Here is a 19,680-nt window from a genome sequence, read left to right as displayed (position 1 = left end):
TATACTCCCATTAAAATCCAAAGCGTTTTTAAAGAGTTATCACATCATCTATTCAGCTCCTGCTGAATGAAGAACTTACTTAATGCAGTATTTTCTAAAAGTCTTAATACTACTGCACCTCTAAAGGCTGATGAAAAAGCAATATAAACTAAAACTAAGACAGGCAAAGCACCGAACTGCACTAGTGAATCATCGACAAGCTAGATGACAAAATGAAAAGGCTTTCAGGAGAAAAAGCAGCAAACATGAACTCTACTCAGGAAGGGTTAAAAGAAAGCAGCTAAACATTTAGACTCTAAAGCCCACATACAGGTTTGCAGTCAACTGTACCTACGATTGGAGCTGCTACACTGAACCCATCAGCAAAGGAACCTCTATCAATTCCCTGATCTCTCCTCCGACTTGAACCCTGCATCAGAAAGCTGCGTCTAAAGCTCTCCAAAATACTGATCCAAGTCCTATTAAGCCCTTCAGCAGAAGCAAGGGGGAGTGTTCATTTTCCAGAATGGTCATGTTTACTCTTTACGATTATTAAGCCCAGTTCTTCCAAAATACAGTTCAGAGCTTGAACCCAAATAAACTCTTTAGAAGAAAACTATTTACGGGTTTAACTGCGTGTGTGTGTGTGTATGTGTGTGTGTGTGCAAGAGATACACAGACAGAGCAGCAGGTAAGAAGGGAGAGAGAAAGGTGAATGCTTAAAAGTAATATTTATTCTTATCAGTATGGAGTCCCTGGGTGGTATAAATGGCTAACGTGTTCAGCTGCTAACCAAAGGCTGGAGGTTCAAATCCACCCAGAGGTACCTCTGAGGAAAGGCCCGGCGATCTACTTCTTACACATTAGCCACTGAAAACCCTATGCAGCACAGTCCTGCTCTGACACACATGGGGCTGCCAGGAGTCAGAATCTGCTGCACAGCAAGCGACTGGCTCCTGTTTGTGTAGTGCCCACGCCCACTCATAAGGGCAGCCTCTCTTGCTGCAAATACCCCGGGGAGTTCCTAAGAGGTTGTGTAAACTGTGGCTGCAGTCTGCGGGCATTTGAGGGGTTCTCATTTCAGACCGCTCTACAGGATAAATCACTGGGCCCTGCCAGGCCAGGGGGCAGAACGGGCATGAACACGTTCAGTGAGCAGCCATTCGGGTGAAGCAGTGCTCTCTGCACCTGCCAGGTAAAAAGGGAAAGCCACAATTCCCAAACACAGCAGGCCAGTAACTCACTGTGTGTGTGTGGGGGGGGGGGGGTGAGGCTTGGGGGTGCAGGGTGGGGATGAGGGGGGGAGAGAGACAGAGCAAGTAACTCCAGTTGGGTTCTGGGGAGAGGGAGCCCAACCCAGGAGCTTTTGAGTGACTGGCCAGGAAGGACGAAGAGGACCCCACAGGCTATTTAAGGGCGAGGGGGGTTGTAGGTGGGCCTGAGTCTGCTTGCATGTCATGTCTGAGGAGCTGGGAGTAGGCAGGTGTGTCTGAAATATGGGGAATAGTGGGGACTGAGGCCAGAGAAACAGGCTGGGGTTGGAGCCAAGATCTCTGAATGTCTCGCTGTTCCTGGCCCAGAAAGCTTTCTCCCCAGACACACACGGTCCATCAGGCCCTCACTTTCTTTAGACTATTCTCCCAAAGTCAGCTTCTCGGTGAGGCTTTCCCTGGCAGCCTACTTCAATGGCAGCTGGCACCACCCTCTCATACCCCCTTTACTTAGCACCCATTGCTATCTAATACGCTCTGTATTCTCCTCGCGCCAAACAGCCAGGGGTTTTCGTCGACGTCGTCCATGACAGTATCGCGGAGGCTAGGGCAGTTCCTGACACACAGTGGGTGCTGGGGAGCTGTTTGCTGAACACAGGAATGCCAACTCCAGGGTTTCATCTCCCCTCTCTCTCCTCAAAAGGAGGGGCAGCCTGCTTTGGAGCAGAGAAACACGTCTCTTAGTTCTGCGTGTTTCTCTGAATTTCACAGGTGGTTGATCAGGTGTTATAAAGAGTTTGGTGGCATCTTGCCCGCTTTCTCTCTCCTTGAGCACAAATAATCCTGAGCACATTCAACGCTCTGAACTCAGTAGATATTACTTGACAGACCTTTAGCTTAACTTGGTTAATTTTATTTACTCAGTGAAGACAAAGAAATCGCTATGAGCTCAAGCTTAAAAAAGAGGACACAGAACAGTTTAAAGACTCAACATGCAAACATAAAAAGCCGATGAAAAGGCTGTGCTGCCTGTGATTTAGGTGTCTGCCACCACCATAGACAATGGCTATGACGAATTCTTTGGGTGAAGCAGGGCTTTTTGTTTCTTTTCCTTCTTAAAGAAACATTCTAGAGGACCTGGTAACCCCAGGAAAAACATACCAGATGCCTCCCAGGATGGTACAGCCAGGTCTTAGCTACAGGGCAAACAATCCGCTGGTTTATCAAGAGTGTAGACATGGATCAAGGGAGCTAGGAACTGCCCGAGCGAGCAGCACACGTAGGCACTTGGCAACCACTTGCATTCTTTGTAAAGGAGGAAAATGCAAGAAAGCTGGCATCGCACCCACACCTACCTACAGGAGCGTCATGTGACTCCTCAGCTTGTGAAACAAAAGCTAATTTATAAGAAAAAAGTGGAACAAATAAAAATAAACTACGGTAAGTAAAATGGATTTCTATTGTTTAAGCAAAGGAATTTTTCAATGAAAAATAGTCATATAGGCATAATCTGTAGTCTGCTAAATTCGCTGAAAAGTTCTCCACATAGCATTTTCACCAATACCTTTTAAAATGGAAACGTAATAGGAAAACTTTTCAATTCATGAAAAAAAATTTAAAAAATTCTAATGTCATGTTTGGATCCATTCTCTTTTCTCATAAAATATAAATGGCTCTATGAAAAGATTAATATAAAGGAAGACATATTACCTTGATATCTTTGAATTCGGCCTTTCCCAAATGGCATTGGTAAATTCAAAGGAATGTAATGTTCGTGATTGCACACCACACGGAGAAATTCAAATTTGTATTCAAAAAGGGTCTGCAGGAAAAAAAAGTCATAAATTAAACATCTCCCTGGTTATCTTATTCAGCACCCTCAAAAACCTACGAGGAATAAGGGCACCCAGTCTTTAGTTCACTGACCCTCTTGGAATTGCATTTTCCGTTCCATTTTAGGGATTCGAGAATGGCTGGAGGAATTTGTTTGAAAGGCGAGAACATATTTTATTAAACAATGTCTTCTACTGACTCTTAACGTATTTATTATTTATGCTCTTCCAACTTCAGTAATTGATATCAGACAGCTTATATTTATAGACAGAGAAGCAATACAATAAGAAAATTAATTAGAAAGAAGTTTCAAAAAAAAAAAAAAAAAACCCAAGGGAAGAAACCGGAAGAGATACCTCTACCAGAGAAAAGCTACATGGCTAAGTCTGTTACCTTGTTAAGTAAACTGTGAGTCACAACACCTATACTTCAGTTTTGCCCCTGAGAAGTCATTTCAGGTAGGTTCAGTTCTCATTTGGGGTGAATGTGTCCCTACTATCTCACACCAGACCCTGTTGGTGCGAATGGCTGATCACCAGGCGCTCAGCTGCTAACGGCAAGGTTGGAAGTACAAGCGCAACCAGAGACGCCTCAGACAGTGGCGATCTGCTTCTGCCACTGAAAACCCTGTGAAGCACAGTTCTACTGTGACATGCACGGGGTCCCCATGATTTGGCATGGACTCCACAGCGACTGGTTTAATATCTCAACACTAACACAAATGTAAACACTAGTGTCACCCAGAGAGGAGGGTGAGCTGTGCCTCCGAGACTCCAGGGGTATCCTGACGTGAACCACCGGGACAAACAGGCGGATCTCCAGAGGTAACACGAGGGAGAAAAGGCAGTGTGTGCAGCGTCCGTATTACCTTTGGGTCTCCAGGGGCAAAGCAGCTGATGTAGTTGTTGATCTGCTTAAAAACAAAGCCCCTGTCCATGAAGGTGAAACATCTCTGTGGAGGAAAAAGCCACCAAGGTAAGTACTTCAGGCCCAAGACTTTTGTAAAGTTGTGTTCAAATCAATGTTTATTGTTAATAAGTTTATACTTTGGCATGAAAACATGCAATTGACATTGACTGAACATCTACTGTATACCAGTCACTCTGCTGTACAACCAATGCTAACGCCTACCGTATACCAGTCACTCTGCTGTACAACCAATGCTAACGCCTACCGTATACCAGTCACTCTGCTGTACAACCAATGCTAACGCCTACCGTATACCAGTCACTCTGCTGTACAACCAATGCTAACGCCTACCGTATACCAGTCACTCTGCTGTACAACCAGTGTTGACTGAGCACCTACTATGCACTAGTCATTCTGCTAGAGAGCTACTTACAAGGAACCTTTTAGTCATTTCAGTGACATCATCACTCTTGAGACTCACCTTGATGAAACCAGCAAGGCTATGATTTGCGTTCTTCGATGCGTCTGGGTTATCTCTGAACTTCTGAGTGATGTGTGGCATCAGCATGTTAACGACAGTTTCCACTGCGTGGTGGTAGGATGCAGGGAACCTCTGGTTTCGCAGTAACTAAAAAGAATTTTAAACAGTTATTATCTTTGGAGTTACAGCCTTTGGGAAACAAAAAATTTTACCTGAGTCCATTTTAAAAACCTAGGATTCTAATCTTTTTGTCTGAAACAAAGAGTTGTTCCTTCTTCTTTGGAAGTACTATACACACACGTGCACACACACACACCAGCTGCCGTGGAGTAGATTCCGACTCATGGCATTCCCATATGTCATAGTAGAACTGGCTCCATACGGTTTTCAGCGGCCGATTTTTCAGAAGTAGGTCCGAAGTGCTTTCTTCTGAGGTGCCCCTGAGTGGACTCGAACTTCCAACCTTTCGGTTAGCAGCCCAGTGTGTCACCTGTTTGCACCACCCAGGGGTTCCTTAAGGTACTATACACATACTCAAATACTTTAAACCAACGCTATGGATTAGACCCAGGGCTCTCAAACCTCAGTGTAATAAATGCCTTGGAGGTGTTTGGAAAAACGTAGATTCAGCCTCCACTCCAGAGATTCGGACTCAGGTCTCGGCAGGGGGCAGGGGCAGAAGGTGCAAGAGCTTGTATTGTTACTGGACACCCTGGATGATTCTGATACCTGTACCTCCCAAATCTCTCCTTGAAAAACACTGGCTTGGGTTTAAGCTTTAAGCATTGAAACTGAAAATATACAGATTGATGATTGTACATAACTGGACAGCTTAGAAGTAGTCCTCTTCAAAAATAAGTGTTCCCGATCAGGAATGTTTTCATAAGAAACAGAACCTAGGCTACTTAGCAATCAGTTACCATGTAAAATGTCTTCCACGTGCCAAGTGCTGTACTAGGTAGCTCTTACGTACTTTTTCATTAAATTCTTACATGATCCCTCATGAGTCTAATCGTCATTTTTACAAAGGATCAGAGAGGTATGGCAAGTGTGTGCTTGTTGATACAGCTAACAGGTGGCAAACTTGGATCTACCGCGAGACTGAGGCCAGTGCTCTTTCTGCCATGTGATGCCATGCTGACTCCTCCACCCCGTTCCCAGAAACTGGAACAATTTATTGAGACCCTGCAATGTGCAGCGCACTACACCAGGTGCTCCCTTACATTTACGGCTTCCCGTTACATTTAAATACCCAAGAGAACTGAAAGCAAGGCGTCAAACAGATACTTGTACACCAGCGGTCACTGCAGCATTATTCACGTGAGCCAAAAGGTGGAAACAACCAAGTGTCCATCAACAGATGAATGGATAAGCAAACAGTGGTATACATGGACAATGGAATATTTTTTTTACCATAAAAAGGAACAGCATTCTAATAATGCTACAATATGGATTGACCCTGAAAACATTATGTGAAGTGAAAGATGCCAGACACAAAAGGACAAATAGTACATGATCCCATTTACATGAAGCATCCAGAACAGAAGGGGGCCTGGTGGCGCAATGGTTAAGCAGTTCAAACGCACGGGAGAAAGCTGTGGCAGTCTGCCTCCGTAAAGATCACAGCCTTAGGAGCCCTATGGGGCAGTCTACTCTGTCCTATAGGGTCAGTGAGTTGGACTCGATGGCAACAGGTTTTCATTTATTTTAAATCTAGAACAGGCAAATGCGTAGAGACAAAAAGTAGATTAGTGGTTACCATAGGCCAGGGGAGGGGCAATGGTGCTTGATTTTTTAATGGGTACAGAGTTCCGTTTGGGGTGATGGAAAAGTTCTGGAAACAAACCATGGTGGCTGTACAATGTGTGAGTGTGACCAATGCTGCTGGATCACACACTTACAAAGGGTAAATGTGACATTATGTACATTTTACGACAATCAAAACAAATGGACACAACAGTACAAGTTTTGAAATGCCAAAGGGATTTTGTTTTTTGTACAACCAGTACATCTACCTCCTGAGGGGTCAGCTCAATGAACGATCAGCTTCTAGGACCCCAGTTAAAGCCAGCTCTAACCACCAGGAATGACCGCTCGCTACTCAAGCTGGCTGCTCCTGAAAAAGAGGTCTCCCAAGAAATACCTTTAGTCTTCAGAACAGGAATGAGCCAATGAATGCTAAAACCGTTAGATGAAAACTGGAGGGGGACCTCTGTAATGAGTGATCAGGCAGACACTGTGAGCCTACTGCTGACTAGCGGGGTCTGCTGAGACCAGGGACGCATCATGCCATGTCCTAGTGTTGTTGGGCTCCAACAACGGCTGCTGACCAAATCGCTAAAGCCTTTATCAATATTACCATCATTAAGAGTGGAACAACCAGGCCTCATGTGCCTTCTGATGGGATGCGGAGTGCCACCTACGAGGTATCCTTGCCAAAAAGAAAACTAAGCTTGGACCTAATCCAGCCTCAAGATATAACCACAAATTCACAGGAAAGGCAAAGATATAGGAGTTAGGATTGTGCCCGCAAGGTTACAATCAGCCAAATCTAGAACGTGGGAAATGCTACAGAACAACCTACTTTCTTCAACAAATACACAGTAATAAAAAAGTGAAACACGGAGAGGGAACAGTTCAAGATGAAGAGAGACTTCCAGAGACATGTCAACCAAACGCTATGTGTGGACCCTGTTTTGATTCGATTCAAACAAACCAACCGTAAAACAACATTTTTGAGGCAACTGGGGAAAAGTGAATATAGACCAGACTTTAGATGATAATAAAGAAATCTTGTTAATTTTGTTGAGTGTGATGACCGTATTGTGGTTATGTTTCTTCGCTGTTAGATGCATTCAAGTAAAGTTGTAATGTTTGGGAATTGCTCTAAAGTCCTCTAGGAGAAAAAGTGGGGGTGGGGGTGGATATTTGAAATAAGAAAGGCAGAATGTTGATAGCTGTGGAAGCTGATGATACTACATGAGATTCATTATATTATTCCCTCCACTTACATGTTTACTTGAAAATTTCTGTAATAAAAGAGTTTTATTAAAAAGAAAGCAAGCGTGGGGAAGAGAGGCGCGTCCAGGGATTGAGCTGACAACGCAGTGCCTCGGAAGGCTGAGATTAAGCTCCCCCTGAAGGACAAGTAGTTACTATGAAGAGTCCTAACGTGGCAACAAAACACACACAAGCCTTTTTGTGAGCTGAGGCACACATCTCAGGCAAGAACACCTAAGTCATTAGCTGTCTTGATGGGGATTACTGTAAACCGAGATAGAAGAAGAACGTCTGGGTAATGGGCTGATGCCAGGGGGGTGAGCAGATGAGAGCTGGCTCAGAGGACGAGACACAGGCTCTGTGAGACTTCTCGGCCCATCAAAAGCCCACCCCTGCCCCATGTCCTGAGGCAGCCGCCCCACTGGCCCAGCCACCGCCATCTGCTCCTCCGACAATGCTGCTGGTGTGGGGTCTGCTGGCCCAGCGCCTGTCCATGCAAGGTCAGCCTCCTCCAACTGACGTGCTGTGACTGCTGTCCCCTGTCCTGCTGTGAGCTGGACACCTACGTGTTATCCTACCTGCTCAATTCCTGCCACCCAGTGCCGGGACCGAGTGGGATTCACCTGACCACACATGCTCAGCCTTGCTGTGAAGACCCTGTGAACCTGCTGCTGACCAGTGGTGGGTGCACAGACCAGGGATGTGCCCCACTACGTCCTAGTTTGTCGGGCTCCAGCAACACATTCTCATTACAACTTGACCTGAAGCCTTAGTTTCATTTTCCCCCTCACAACTGGAGACCTGGTGGCATCGACCAAAAGGTCAGTAGTTCAAAATCACCAGCTGCTCCTTGGAAACCCTATGGGGCAGCTCTACTCTGTCCTATAGGGTTGCTATGAGTCAGTCAGAATTGACTTGACAGCAACAGGTTTGGTTTGGGTGGGTTCTTTTACGTAACATAATACTTTGCGATTCATTCATGTTGTTATAAGAATCAACACTCAGTTCCTTTTTTATTGCTGAGTAGCGATCTCATTGTATGGATAGACCATAATTTGTTTATTTATTCAACTTGATGGGCCTTTGAGTTGTTTTGAGCTTTTAGCTGAACACTTGCACACAGGTCTTTGTGTGGACATATGTTTTCATTTCTCTTCAGTGAATACCTAGACGTGGGACCTGCTGGGTTGCATTACTGGCTCTTTTCTTAATATTCTCTCTTATTCATTCATAATGCTCCCCACTCTTATCCCATATCCCACCTCAGCCCTCACAACGCTAGCTCTTTATCAGCTTTTCTCTAAAATGTCATCTCACACTACTGTAGTTAGTTTAAAAAATATTAAAAAAAATGACAGTCCCAGACAAATAACAAGACATATAATGCATTTAACGTTAAGTGTTGTGAGAGGAGAAATCATTAAAGGATCCAAAAGGAAGACATCGCCACCTAGTCCACAGGTAACTCTGTCCTATTTCTACGTAAACACATGGGAAAATAAGCTTAATACATTTCTTGAAAACTCCGAGTATGAAGGCAACTATCAGATTTTAACAGATTGCAAACTTGGTCCCTGATAGTTGGACAAACTACTCGTGATTATTCAAATTTTTGAACCTTTTGGATAGTTATGGAATTAAAATGAACAAAGAATTCTTGAGTGGTAAAAAAAAAAAAAAAAAAGAAAGACAGTCCCATGAGTCTGTTCCATAGGCTATTTAGGCCAAGTACCCAGGATATCTTAACATAATAAGCTCCAGAGGGTGGGTGGACTCATCAACATAAAAGCGTCCAAGTCATTCGCTCACCTTCCTGTCTCGTCAGCCTGCTGAAGAACCTACTCTGCCTCTTTACGGCCTCCACCAAGTCAGGTCCGCCGTTTGGCTCTCAAAGTCCCTGTGATCTCCTCCGCTCCACCACAGAGCAGGCCAGAGGTCCTCACCTCCCAGGAGCTGCTTCCTCTGCCTAAGACTCATTTCCTCTCCCTACATCTCGGCATCCTCCAAGAACCAGGCAAGGTTCCAGCTCCATCTGCACATGAAGCTCTTGTCCTCCTCGAAGCTTGGACATGCACCTCCCCACATTCTTGTCTAACTGTGTCATGGCTGAATGTCTTCTTTCTCCAACAACTACACCAGGTGCAAAGTTGAGGATTCACACCCTGTCTGTGTTCTTGCTCAGTGCTCTGCAGATAGCGAACAGTTGCTCAAGGCACTCAGTCACCAATGTACGTGGGAGCATTCTGCCTTCCATGTATGTACAGTGCTTACATAAGTTCCGCTTAGGGGAATTCCAAACAGTACATTTAGAATATATAGCCTACCCCCTTTCTTCTACTTTTCAAAATGAAAGCTTTCTTTGCTCACTGAAGCCAGATGATAGTTGAATGCTAAACAAGTCACTCTTACTTAAGGGTTTATACATACTCTGTCCCATGCCAGGTTTCCCAACCTCCCTTCCTGAAGGACACCTGTGGAACGCTAGCAATTTGCCTGATTCAGTGTGGGAGGAAAGGAAATACAAGGCCAGTCTGCAGAAATTACAGCTGCTAAATATAATGAGGAAAGAAATACCTAAAGAATGTCGACCACAGGGACAGAGAGTGGGGGAGAAGGGGCTCCCTAGATGAGGTCCGTTTCATATTTTCCTCAAAAACCATTTACTGTAAATTTCAAGTCAGGTCACCTATAAAACGCCGGAGTTTGGCACCGTCAGACAGGATCATTCCAAACTGCACAGGTCCATCTGTTTTTAGATGCTAGTCCAAAGAGACGCTCCGGTTCACACCCTTCCCTCAGCAAAGGTAGCTAGGTGTGGCTTTACTGCTGGGGCTGGGAGGTGGTCACAGGTGGCCACCTCCACATTCCGCATGCCTGCAGCACTAACTGCAAGCACAACGATGTGCAAATTCACCCCTCCATGTATACGTGCACCCACTGGACTCACGCCCCTGACAATGGGACTGTGTGCTGAAGACTTCAACTCAGTATCCCACTACGCATTGCAACACTCCTAGACGCTAGACATCCTTGGGAGGTGCCTACGTGCAAAGCTGAAAGTGTTACCTGGCTTCTCTGTGAGATTCTGGCTTAGCTGCACCTACAGACTAGTGTGCGTCTTCTCAATCCCACTTTAAGAAGACTCACCAACGAGGAAAAAATTCAAGGCCAGGGCTTTAAAGACACCAGAATAAACCAATTATCTTCAGCCTCAAAAGCAAACAAAAACTAGCTCTGAGGGGATTTGATGAAAGTTTTAGACATCACGAATGGTAGAGGAGTGGTGAGTACGAATTTGTTTCCTAAATTCAAAACAGTAGAATATGGGACTGGAACGTCAAGTTCTCAAAATGGAAATATGAGACAAACGTAACAACAGTTCATTCAAACACACCCAACTCATTGCTCTGAAGAAATCAGGCAAACTGAACGCAGGCTTCAGGAGACTTCAGAAACATTCACAGATCAGGAATGTGTGACTTGGGGGAAGAACCGGAGGGTATCTGCAGTGACAAGGTGCACCAGCCATCTCAGAATTCTTCACTCACCCCGGGGGGTGGGGGAGGGGGCACTCTAAAAGTGAACATTTAGATTCTCCAAAGCTGTTCATGTTTAAAATCTCTATTTAAAGTAAGTTATGTTATGGTTAAGTTTTCCCCTTCTGGATGCCAGTGTTTGTTTTTAAGCACAGCTGGATAACAATTTAAAAGTAAACCACCTCTAAAAACTCAGAATATTGTTTTCGCACCGAGATATAATTAACTTACGGAAAAGGTTATGCACGGTAGCATTTTAGCAGTTCGTGTAGAGCTCCAAAGACATGTTAACTACTCCCCTGAGGCAGTGGAGAACTAAGTAACTAACAGGGCTGCAAACTGCATAACACCCGGGAGAGGCTGGCTTTCATGCTGGCATTAGTTCTGGGATCTGCTAAGTTGTATGAGCCCAGGCAGGTCACTTCCTGGGTCTACACTCTGCCTCCACACCTCTAAAATAAGGGAGGAGGGGGGCCAGAAGATACCTCCCAGGTGGTCCCTACCATCCCTAAAGTTCTCTGGCTTAATTTGGCATCTTGAGAAGAGAACACATGCAATTAAATTCCTTTTATTAATTTTCTAATAAGCACTTGGATGCTTCATTTTGTCACTGGTACTTGAGTCTGAATATATTTCTTGTGGGTATTTTCTGAAGTGTTAACAACCTCTCTAGACAATCTCCCTCGTGGTCCTCGCTGGGGTCACAGGAGGGAAGGCACCGTAACAGTTCCCCGACGCTATGGTGCTGGGTCCTGAGCTTTTTGCCTTTACAGTTCTCTTCTCTACCTAGTGCCCCCATTCACCTTCTCCATCTAGCTAACTCTTTAGTCTTCACACCCTTCTCAGCCCACACCTCCTCCAGGCAGTCTTCTTTTACCCCCTCCCCACCCACAGCTCCTGGAGCACCACACATCACCCCTGAGCCTGGCACACAGCAGAGGCAATGGATATTTTCTAAATGAGTCAATTATATTTTAAACATAATACAGTCACTTTTATCTCTGAAATCAAGTTCATGTAGGCGACAGGCCAAAACAATAAAAAATCCAGTGGGGCCTTCAGCCTATCCTGTATCTGAAAATGTTTTAACTGAAAGGTAATAAACTCAAAGGATGTGTGTGTGCGCGAGCACGTGTGTGTGTGTGTGCGCGCGAGCACGTGTGTGTGTGTGTGCGCGAGCACGTGTGTGTGTGTGTGTGTGTGTGTGTGTGTGTGTGTGTAGCTGCATACTGCCAAGTAGACAATCTGCTAGATTTTTCTTGGAAGGCAGTTTGGGCATTATTTAGATGGTGCGTTACTCTGTGGAAAGTGGAGCCCACTTCCATCTGGCATCTACTTGGGCACTAAAATCAGAAACGTTAACCTGGATTTAAAAGTTAAAAAAAAAAAAAAAGGAAACCACCTAGCCAGGCCCCAGCACCTGCTCTAGTAGAGCAAGTATGGCTTTTGCTTCTGCATCACCAACCCTCTACCTGGCAAAAATCCACAGGCTTCCACAAATCTTCCACCTGGCAAAAATCTACAGCCTTCCACAAACCTTCTACCTGGCAAAAATCCACAGCCTTCCACAAACCTTCCACCTGGCAAAAATCTGGCAGCCTTCCACAAGGCTTCCTCAGAGCCCAGCTCCCTCGCCCTGGAATCCTAGATCTCCTCATTGCTCCTGGCCCTTACCCGCGAGGACCCACCAGCACAAGCATTCATGAGGGGAGCGTCCAGCACCAGAACCAACATCTGCCGCACAGGTTCCTCCACTCCCTGCCAGCACGCCTCACAACCCAGCCTCCACACAACTACAATACGGCAAAAATTCACATTCATAAGGACCATTCCAGGACACTGAATGTCTCAGGAGGAACTCCGAAATCACCAAGACAAAAAAGTTACATTGCCACCTGTGTTTACTACATTTGAATTTCATAAAAGTTTATCAATGTTCCCACCTCAGACAGCCAGAGGAGGCCGGTCAGACCTTGACAGGACATGTCCAGACAAGACCAGTGATCTTGTGGCGGAGACTAGTGGGAACCAGGGGACACTCACAAAGTCACACATACCCAGACACCATCTCAAGGAGCCACTGAAGGAGAGAGAGAAGAAATCTAAAGTGAGCATTTACCTGAAAGAGCCTGAGTAATCTCAGAGCCCATTAATTGGTCATAGATGACGAGAGACTTGGATCAGATACTCTCATCCAAGGCCCAGTGTAGGAATGTCTACACGAGTTAGGATGCTTAATAAACACTGGGTGGTTTTCTTTTTTTTTAAGAGGACTCCTGGTGACCCAGTGGTTAAGAACTTGGCTGGTCACCAAAAGGTCAGCAGTTTGAATCCAACAGCCACCCCTTGGGAACCCTATGGGGCAGTTCTACTCTGTCCTATAGGATTGCTGTGAGTCAGAATCAACGCAGCAGCAACAGGTTTGGTTTTTATGGACAGGAAAAGAAGCCCTGGCCATGCAGCGTTTAAGCGCTCGGCTGCTAACCAGAAGGTTGGTGGTTGGACCCCCCAGTCGCTCTGCGGGAGAAGGACGCAGCAGTCTGCGTCCGTAAGGATTACAGCCTTGGAAATCATTGGGGGCAGTTCTACACTGTCCTATAGGGTCGAGAGGAGCTGGAATCAACTCGATGGCAGTGGATTTGGTTTGGCATTGCATTTTTAATTAATGCTTAAACCACTGTTCTCATTTCAATAAACTTGAAATTTACTAAGCTAGTGAAGAAGCCCTTTGGTGCAATGGTTAAACGCTCAGCTGCTAATTGACATGTCAGTGGTTTGAACCCACTCAGCCGCTCTGTAGGAGAGAAGGAACTGGCGATCTGCTTCCATAAAGATTACAGCCGAAAACCAATGACACAAGAGAAAGATCAGTCCAAAGGACTAACAGACCACAACTACCACAGCCTCCACCAGGCTGAGTTCAGCACAACTAGATGGTACCTGGCTATCACCACCAGCTGCTCTGAAAGGGATCACAAAAGACGGTCCCAGACAGAGGTAGAGAAAAATGTAGAACAAAATTCTAACCCCCAAAAAAGACCAGCCTTACTGGTCTGACAGATACTGAAGAAACCCTGAGAATATGCCTCCCGAACACCCTTTTAACTCAGTAGTGAAGTTACTCCTGAGGTGCACCCTTCATGTAAAGATTAGACAGGCCCATAAAATGAACGAGACTAAATGGGTACACCAGACCAGGCGCAAGGACGAGAAGGCAGGAGGCGACAGGAAAGCTGGTAATGGGGAACCCAAGGTTGAGAAGGGGAGTGTGTTGACATGTCGTGGGGTTGGCAACCAACATCACAAAACAACATGTGTATTAATCGATTAATGAGCAACTAATTTCCTCTGTAAACCTTCATCTAAAACACAATAGAAAAATAAAAAATGATTACAGCCTAGGAAACCCTAAGCGGCAGTTCTACTGTCCCATGGAGTCACTCTGAGTCAGAATGTACTCGACAACACACAACAACAAGAAGAATTAAAAGGAAAAGACATTTTTTTCTCATCGAATTTAATAATATAAGTGGCTCAGGAGTGCAGGCTTTGAAGCCAGACCACCTGGCTCCTGCACTCATTGGCAGTGTGACCTTGGGTGAGTTACTCAAGCACTCAGGCCTCCGTCTCATCTATAAAATGGGGGTCAGAATAGTCCTTCCTTCAAGAGGATTGTTAGGAAGCTTAATTGAAGTATGACTTCTACATCATATAGAAGGGTCCCCAGGTGATGCGAATGGTTAAGCATTCAGCAACTAGCCGAACCCATTCAGAGGCACTTCAGAAGACAGGTCTGGCTATCTGATTCTGAAAGGTTACATCCTTGAAAATCCTATGGAGCACACGTGGGGTCTCCATGGGATGGGATTAACTTGACGGCAACAGAGCACTTAGGACAGTGCTGTGATTGGCACACAGAAAGCAATCATAAATGTTAGTGACCGAACACAATGAAGGAGAATTGTCCCTAAGAGCTGCCACACAGACCTTGGTGTGAAGTAACATACCTTAACTTTGGAGTTCTCTATCAAATGCTGAGCCATGGATTTTATCAAAACATCAAAGAAGAACCATGAATACTGAAAGAAGATAGAAAAAAAAAGTGCTTCAGTAAGAAAAACCAACAAGAAGGTGAGACATATACTTTCTCAGCTGTCAATGTTATTGACGTGAAACAGGTGTGGCCATAAAACACAGTGGAACCTCTCCGCAAATGATTATCAGACCAAAGAAAGAGGTGCCTGGCAGGTGTTCTGCTTTCACATGTTGAACAACAAATAACCCCATTCCACCAGGAAACTGGGTGCCTACACTGGGCATGCCTCGACCCAACGGGAGGCTCTGCTTCTCACAACCACAGGTGCAGTCTTTCCTCTCAGGGAGTCCGTTGTCTGGCAACACCTGTCCTTATAATCTCTGTATCAGTTTCCTCCAGTAAATTTTAATTTAAATATAATAACTTATTCAAGAACAAGTAAAACTGCGACCATAGTAATACTTTGCAGCTCTGATCTCAAGACCCACATACTTTGAGCATGTTATCAGGAGGGACCAGTGCCTGAAGAAGGGCATCAAGCTTGGTAAAGCAGAGGGTCAGGAGATAAAGAGGAAGACTCTCAATGAGATGGACTGACACAGTGGCGGCAACAATGGCCTCAAGCATAGGCACCATTGTGAGCACGGAGTGGGACTGGGCAGTGCTTCATTCTGTTGTATGTGGGGTAGTTATGAGTTGGAATTGACTCAATAGCACCTAACAACAACATCTCTAGACCCACATAGTAAACCTGGGATCGGAGAGCTGACTCTGCTGCCCCTTTCGAGGGGTGGTGACCGTCTCTTAGAGCAAGTAACAGTGGTGAATTGATCAGTCTGTGGGGTCTGAATTTTCTCTAATCAGTTCCAATACTGCAGAGCCACACTGGCCCTCCCAACTTACCTTAAGTAGTTTGTTGCTGGTGAGGAAATCGGCAGAAGGCTTGAGAATTGTGGTCATGGATTTGGTCAGTTCTTCGTGCACTGTCTTATATTCAGAGGCAACATATGGCTCAGCCTTATAAGCATACTTTGAAGAAAAGGGAAACATACTTTAATGCACTAGTTCTCTAAGTTGAGCTGAAAGTTCGAGAGGCTCCAAAGACTGGAGATCAGGGACAGAGGTACGATTTCATGGGTGGGAGAGGAATATATGGAAACGGAAGGCAGGAAGGGTGACTGTCATGTGATGGAACGAGGGAGACCCGTGATGTCTTCCAGGAACCCATCAAAATACGTGAATCCCCCAACTCAGTCAGATTGGTGGTCGTCCAGCCCAATAATTCCATCTCTACCAAAGACTCCAAGGAATGAATCATATGATACTCAGTAACGGATACCCTGAAGAACCCCAAACTTTTTTAAACATATAGTTATAATTCACAAAGGTATCTAAATCTTATTAGAACTTGTGTGTGACTTTTTAGAACAGGAAGTTCCACCATGTTTACTGAATGTTGTATTAAAAAAAAAGCTCATTGGTATTTATCCTAATGACATCACTTCCTGTTCCTCATAGTCATCTAATTTGACTGTAGCCAGAACCTACCTTCCTATCTGGGGACAAGCAGTTTCACTAAGACTTCTAGATGTGAAAAAGACAGCTAGGTATACCAGTGGCCTAATCAAGAGCAACGTAAGATTCCTTTTCAACTTCAATGAGATTAGGGTTACGTTATTTGCAAAACCCATTAAAAGAAATGTAGTTGAAAGAATGAAGTTCAGTAAATAAATGAATGATTGCCCCCCTTCTTGGGACTTCGGCTCATTCAGGTACACGTACTAGCTGTAAGGTATAGAAGAGAAAACATAGGCATTAAGTTTCAAGCACATCCCCAAATAACTAAACTTTAAAAAAAAGTAAGTCCTTAGAAGGAAAATTGGAGAGCCACAGATTTAAATGATTGGGACAGTTTATTTTACATACCTTAACATATGACCTCAAGTGGCTCTCCAATCCTTCCTCATGGCACTGGGCAACCACATGAATAATGACCCTACACACCACAGGAATGAATAAAGCAATGAATAATAAGGTGAAAATGGAAACATTTCATTATTATCACAGTAGAAGTAGAACAATGACAATGCTATTGGCACCACAGGAAACAAAGAATTAGATGTGGTCCCTAATAATGGGATCAACAGAAATTTCTTAAATATAACGTTCAACACACACTAGCATCTCAGATATGTATGACTGTGCTCCAGATACGGACAGACTGAAAGAGAAGAGTGCATCCATCTATCCACCTATCTTACCGAGTCACGTTGACGGCGACCTCCTCCTGGGTGGCTCTGGTGAGGACTCGGAACAGCTGGTTTAAGATGGTGGGCAAGAAGGCAATCATCACGTGGCCTTCCATTGCGTGAAGACTCTACAGACACAGAGTGGCAAAGTTCCAGTCATCTTTAAAAAAAGGACACCCATCCAAAGTAATTTCTGCTCAGTTTCAAATAAGGATGGAAAAATCCCATCTAAAATGAATGAAAGCCTATGGCAGGCAGGATAATGGGCCTCCAAAGATGTCCATATCCTAATCTCGAGAATTCAAATAGGAAATATATAACAAAGGAGGCCTAAGTTTGCTAATTAGCTGACCTTGAAATGGGGAGATTGCCCTGGAATAGCTGGGTGGGCCCAATGTAATCATATTGCCACCACCCCCAGCTGCCACGGAGTCGACTCTGACCTAAGGTTACCCCGTGTGTGTCTGAGCAGAACTGTGATCCATAGGGTTTTCAATGGCTGATTTTTTGGAAGTATATCACCAGGCTTTCTCCCAATGCCTTTGGGTGGATTCGAACCAAGACGGAGGCAGAAGAGAAGTCAGAGGGAGACGTGACTTAAGAAGAATGGTCAAACTGATGCCCTGCTGCTGGCTTTGAAGATGGAGTGAGGGGTTGTGAACCAAGAAATGCAGCAACCTCTAGAAGCTGGAAAAGGCAAGCCTGGGTTCGCCCCTAGAGCCTCCAGAAGGGAATACAACCCTGCTGACCCCTTCATTTTTAGTCAGTAAGTCCTATGTCGAACTTTTTTTTTTTTCCCAACTGTGCTTCAGGTGAAAGTTTACAGACCAAATTAGTTTCTCATTGAACAATTAATACACAAATTGTTTTGTGACACTGGTTGCCAAACCTGTGATGTGTCAGCCCTCCCCCCTTCTCCACCCCAGGTTCTCTGTGTCCATTCGTCCAGTTTTCTTGTCCCTTCCTGCCTTCTCGTCTTTGCTTTTAGGATGTCCAATTCTGACCTATAGAACTATACAAAACTAGGTTTGCATTGTCGTAAGCCAGTTTGTGGTCATTTGTTACAGCAGCAACAGAAGACGAATAAAGAGCCTCTTCTTAAAGTCACAGGGCTCTCTGTGAGGTAGCTGAAAGGCCATGTGGCAAAGCAGTAAATGAAACCCCCACTCCATTTTCCTTGCTTGAAGCAAACAAGTCTATCCCATTTCTCATATTTCATGTTTTGTCCCAATGACTAAAATGTCCTTTCAGGTACTCTCCTTGCTCAAAACATTCCCCAGAATCACACTCTGGAGGAAACTCCCCTAAACAAACTCTATCTTGAGCTCGTTGCTCAGTGACTTCGGGAACCTCCCTAACTGCTGCCCAAACCCGGGACTGGTCATGCGTATGATCCGTTTTTGTTTTATCTATCTAGCATGCATTCACCAAGTTTATATTACCTCTTACAAGGAATCAGCATTCCTAAGAGGAGGGACTTCTCATGTGTTCGCTACCAGTCTCTGTACCCAGTGAACACTCCAACAGGCACAGCCTGTGTAAAGTGAATGATTTTATATGCATGGGGAAGAGTGTGTTTCAGAGGTCTGGCCTGAGAAAAATATACGTGAGGCTAGGATGAAGGCAAGAGTAGTACTCTCTAAGTCCACCTAGAAGCAAATGATGCCCTCACGTCCAAGTAAGAGTATCCTCATGTATGGTTTCAAAGGGGCAAGAATAACATTCTTGGCCAACAGAAAACCCAACCTACTCTGAACTCCTTAAAAAGTCGTCACTTCTTTAGAGTCTCTGTTCTACCTCCTAGTTCACTCAGTAGTGCCTGGGGTCTTAAAACCTTGCCAGCAGCCACCCAGGATACAACAATTGGTCTCTATTCACCTAGAGCAACAGAGGAAGGAAGAGACCCAGGAATCAAAGAAGGAAATGGACTGCAAGTCTAACTGCCTCCATAAACTACTGTCTCCTTCACCATGAGACCAGAAGAAATGGATGGTGCCTGGCTGCCATTACTCAACGCTTTGATTGAGGACCCGATAGATGAATCCTGGTCAAAAGGAGAAAAACTGTGCAACAGAACTTCAAATTCTCCTAGTAACTAGGCTTACTGGATCCACTGAGATTGAATGAACCCCCAAATCTATTGCCTGGAAACAATTTTTAAATCTTGAACCAAAACTATCCTGTGGAGTCATTTTTGAACTAAACAACAGTTTAGCTCCATTGATTAGGAACGCTTCCCTCAAGCAATAAGCTCTTTTAAAGAATTATTTATTTCAGATCAAATTGGCAACAGTAACTCTAAGGGGCGGACGAGGACATAAAGGGACAGAGAATCTACGTTAACGGTGGTGAAACAATACGGGTAGAGATAATTAGAATCATGGAACAATGTGAAGTGTGTCACGTTTGTCACTGAACAGCACGTGGAAAATTTGCTGAACGGGTG

General features: G+C 44.8%; 1 protein-coding gene across 19 annotated transcripts in view; it reads right to left on the bottom strand.

Moving 5' to 3' along the window:
- Window positions 1-19,680, bottom strand: part of DOCK9 (dedicator of cytokinesis 9) — a 345,105-nt gene that overhangs the window by 90,546 nt on the left and 234,879 nt on the right. For all 19 annotated transcript variants that reach the window (XR_010318170.1, XM_064269962.1, XM_064269966.1 and 16 more), the window contains 7 exons: window positions 17,247-17,362; window positions 16,912-16,981; window positions 15,889-16,014; window positions 14,957-15,028; window positions 4,414-4,560; window positions 3,892-3,975; window positions 2,901-3,012 (listed from right to left, as the gene is read on the bottom strand). Coding sequence is in view for 18 of the 19 variants with exons in the window: in XM_064269962.1 (XP_064126032.1) it covers window positions 2,901-3,012; window positions 3,892-3,975; window positions 4,414-4,560; window positions 14,957-15,028; window positions 15,889-16,014; window positions 16,912-16,981; window positions 17,247-17,362 (727 nt within the window). In the remaining variant the exon portion in view is untranslated. The remainder of the gene's footprint in view (window positions 1-2,900; window positions 3,013-3,891; window positions 3,976-4,413; window positions 4,561-14,956; window positions 15,029-15,888; window positions 16,015-16,911; window positions 16,982-17,246; window positions 17,363-19,680) is intronic.

This window comes from Loxodonta africana, chromosome 17 (genome assembly GCF_030014295.1).
Source record: "Loxodonta africana isolate mLoxAfr1 chromosome 17, mLoxAfr1.hap2, whole genome shotgun sequence".
Taxonomy (NCBI): domain Eukaryota; kingdom Metazoa; phylum Chordata; class Mammalia; order Proboscidea; family Elephantidae; genus Loxodonta; species Loxodonta africana.
The sequence above is the reverse complement of the archived record's forward strand: the minus strand, read 5'-3'. Positions and strand labels throughout refer to the sequence as shown.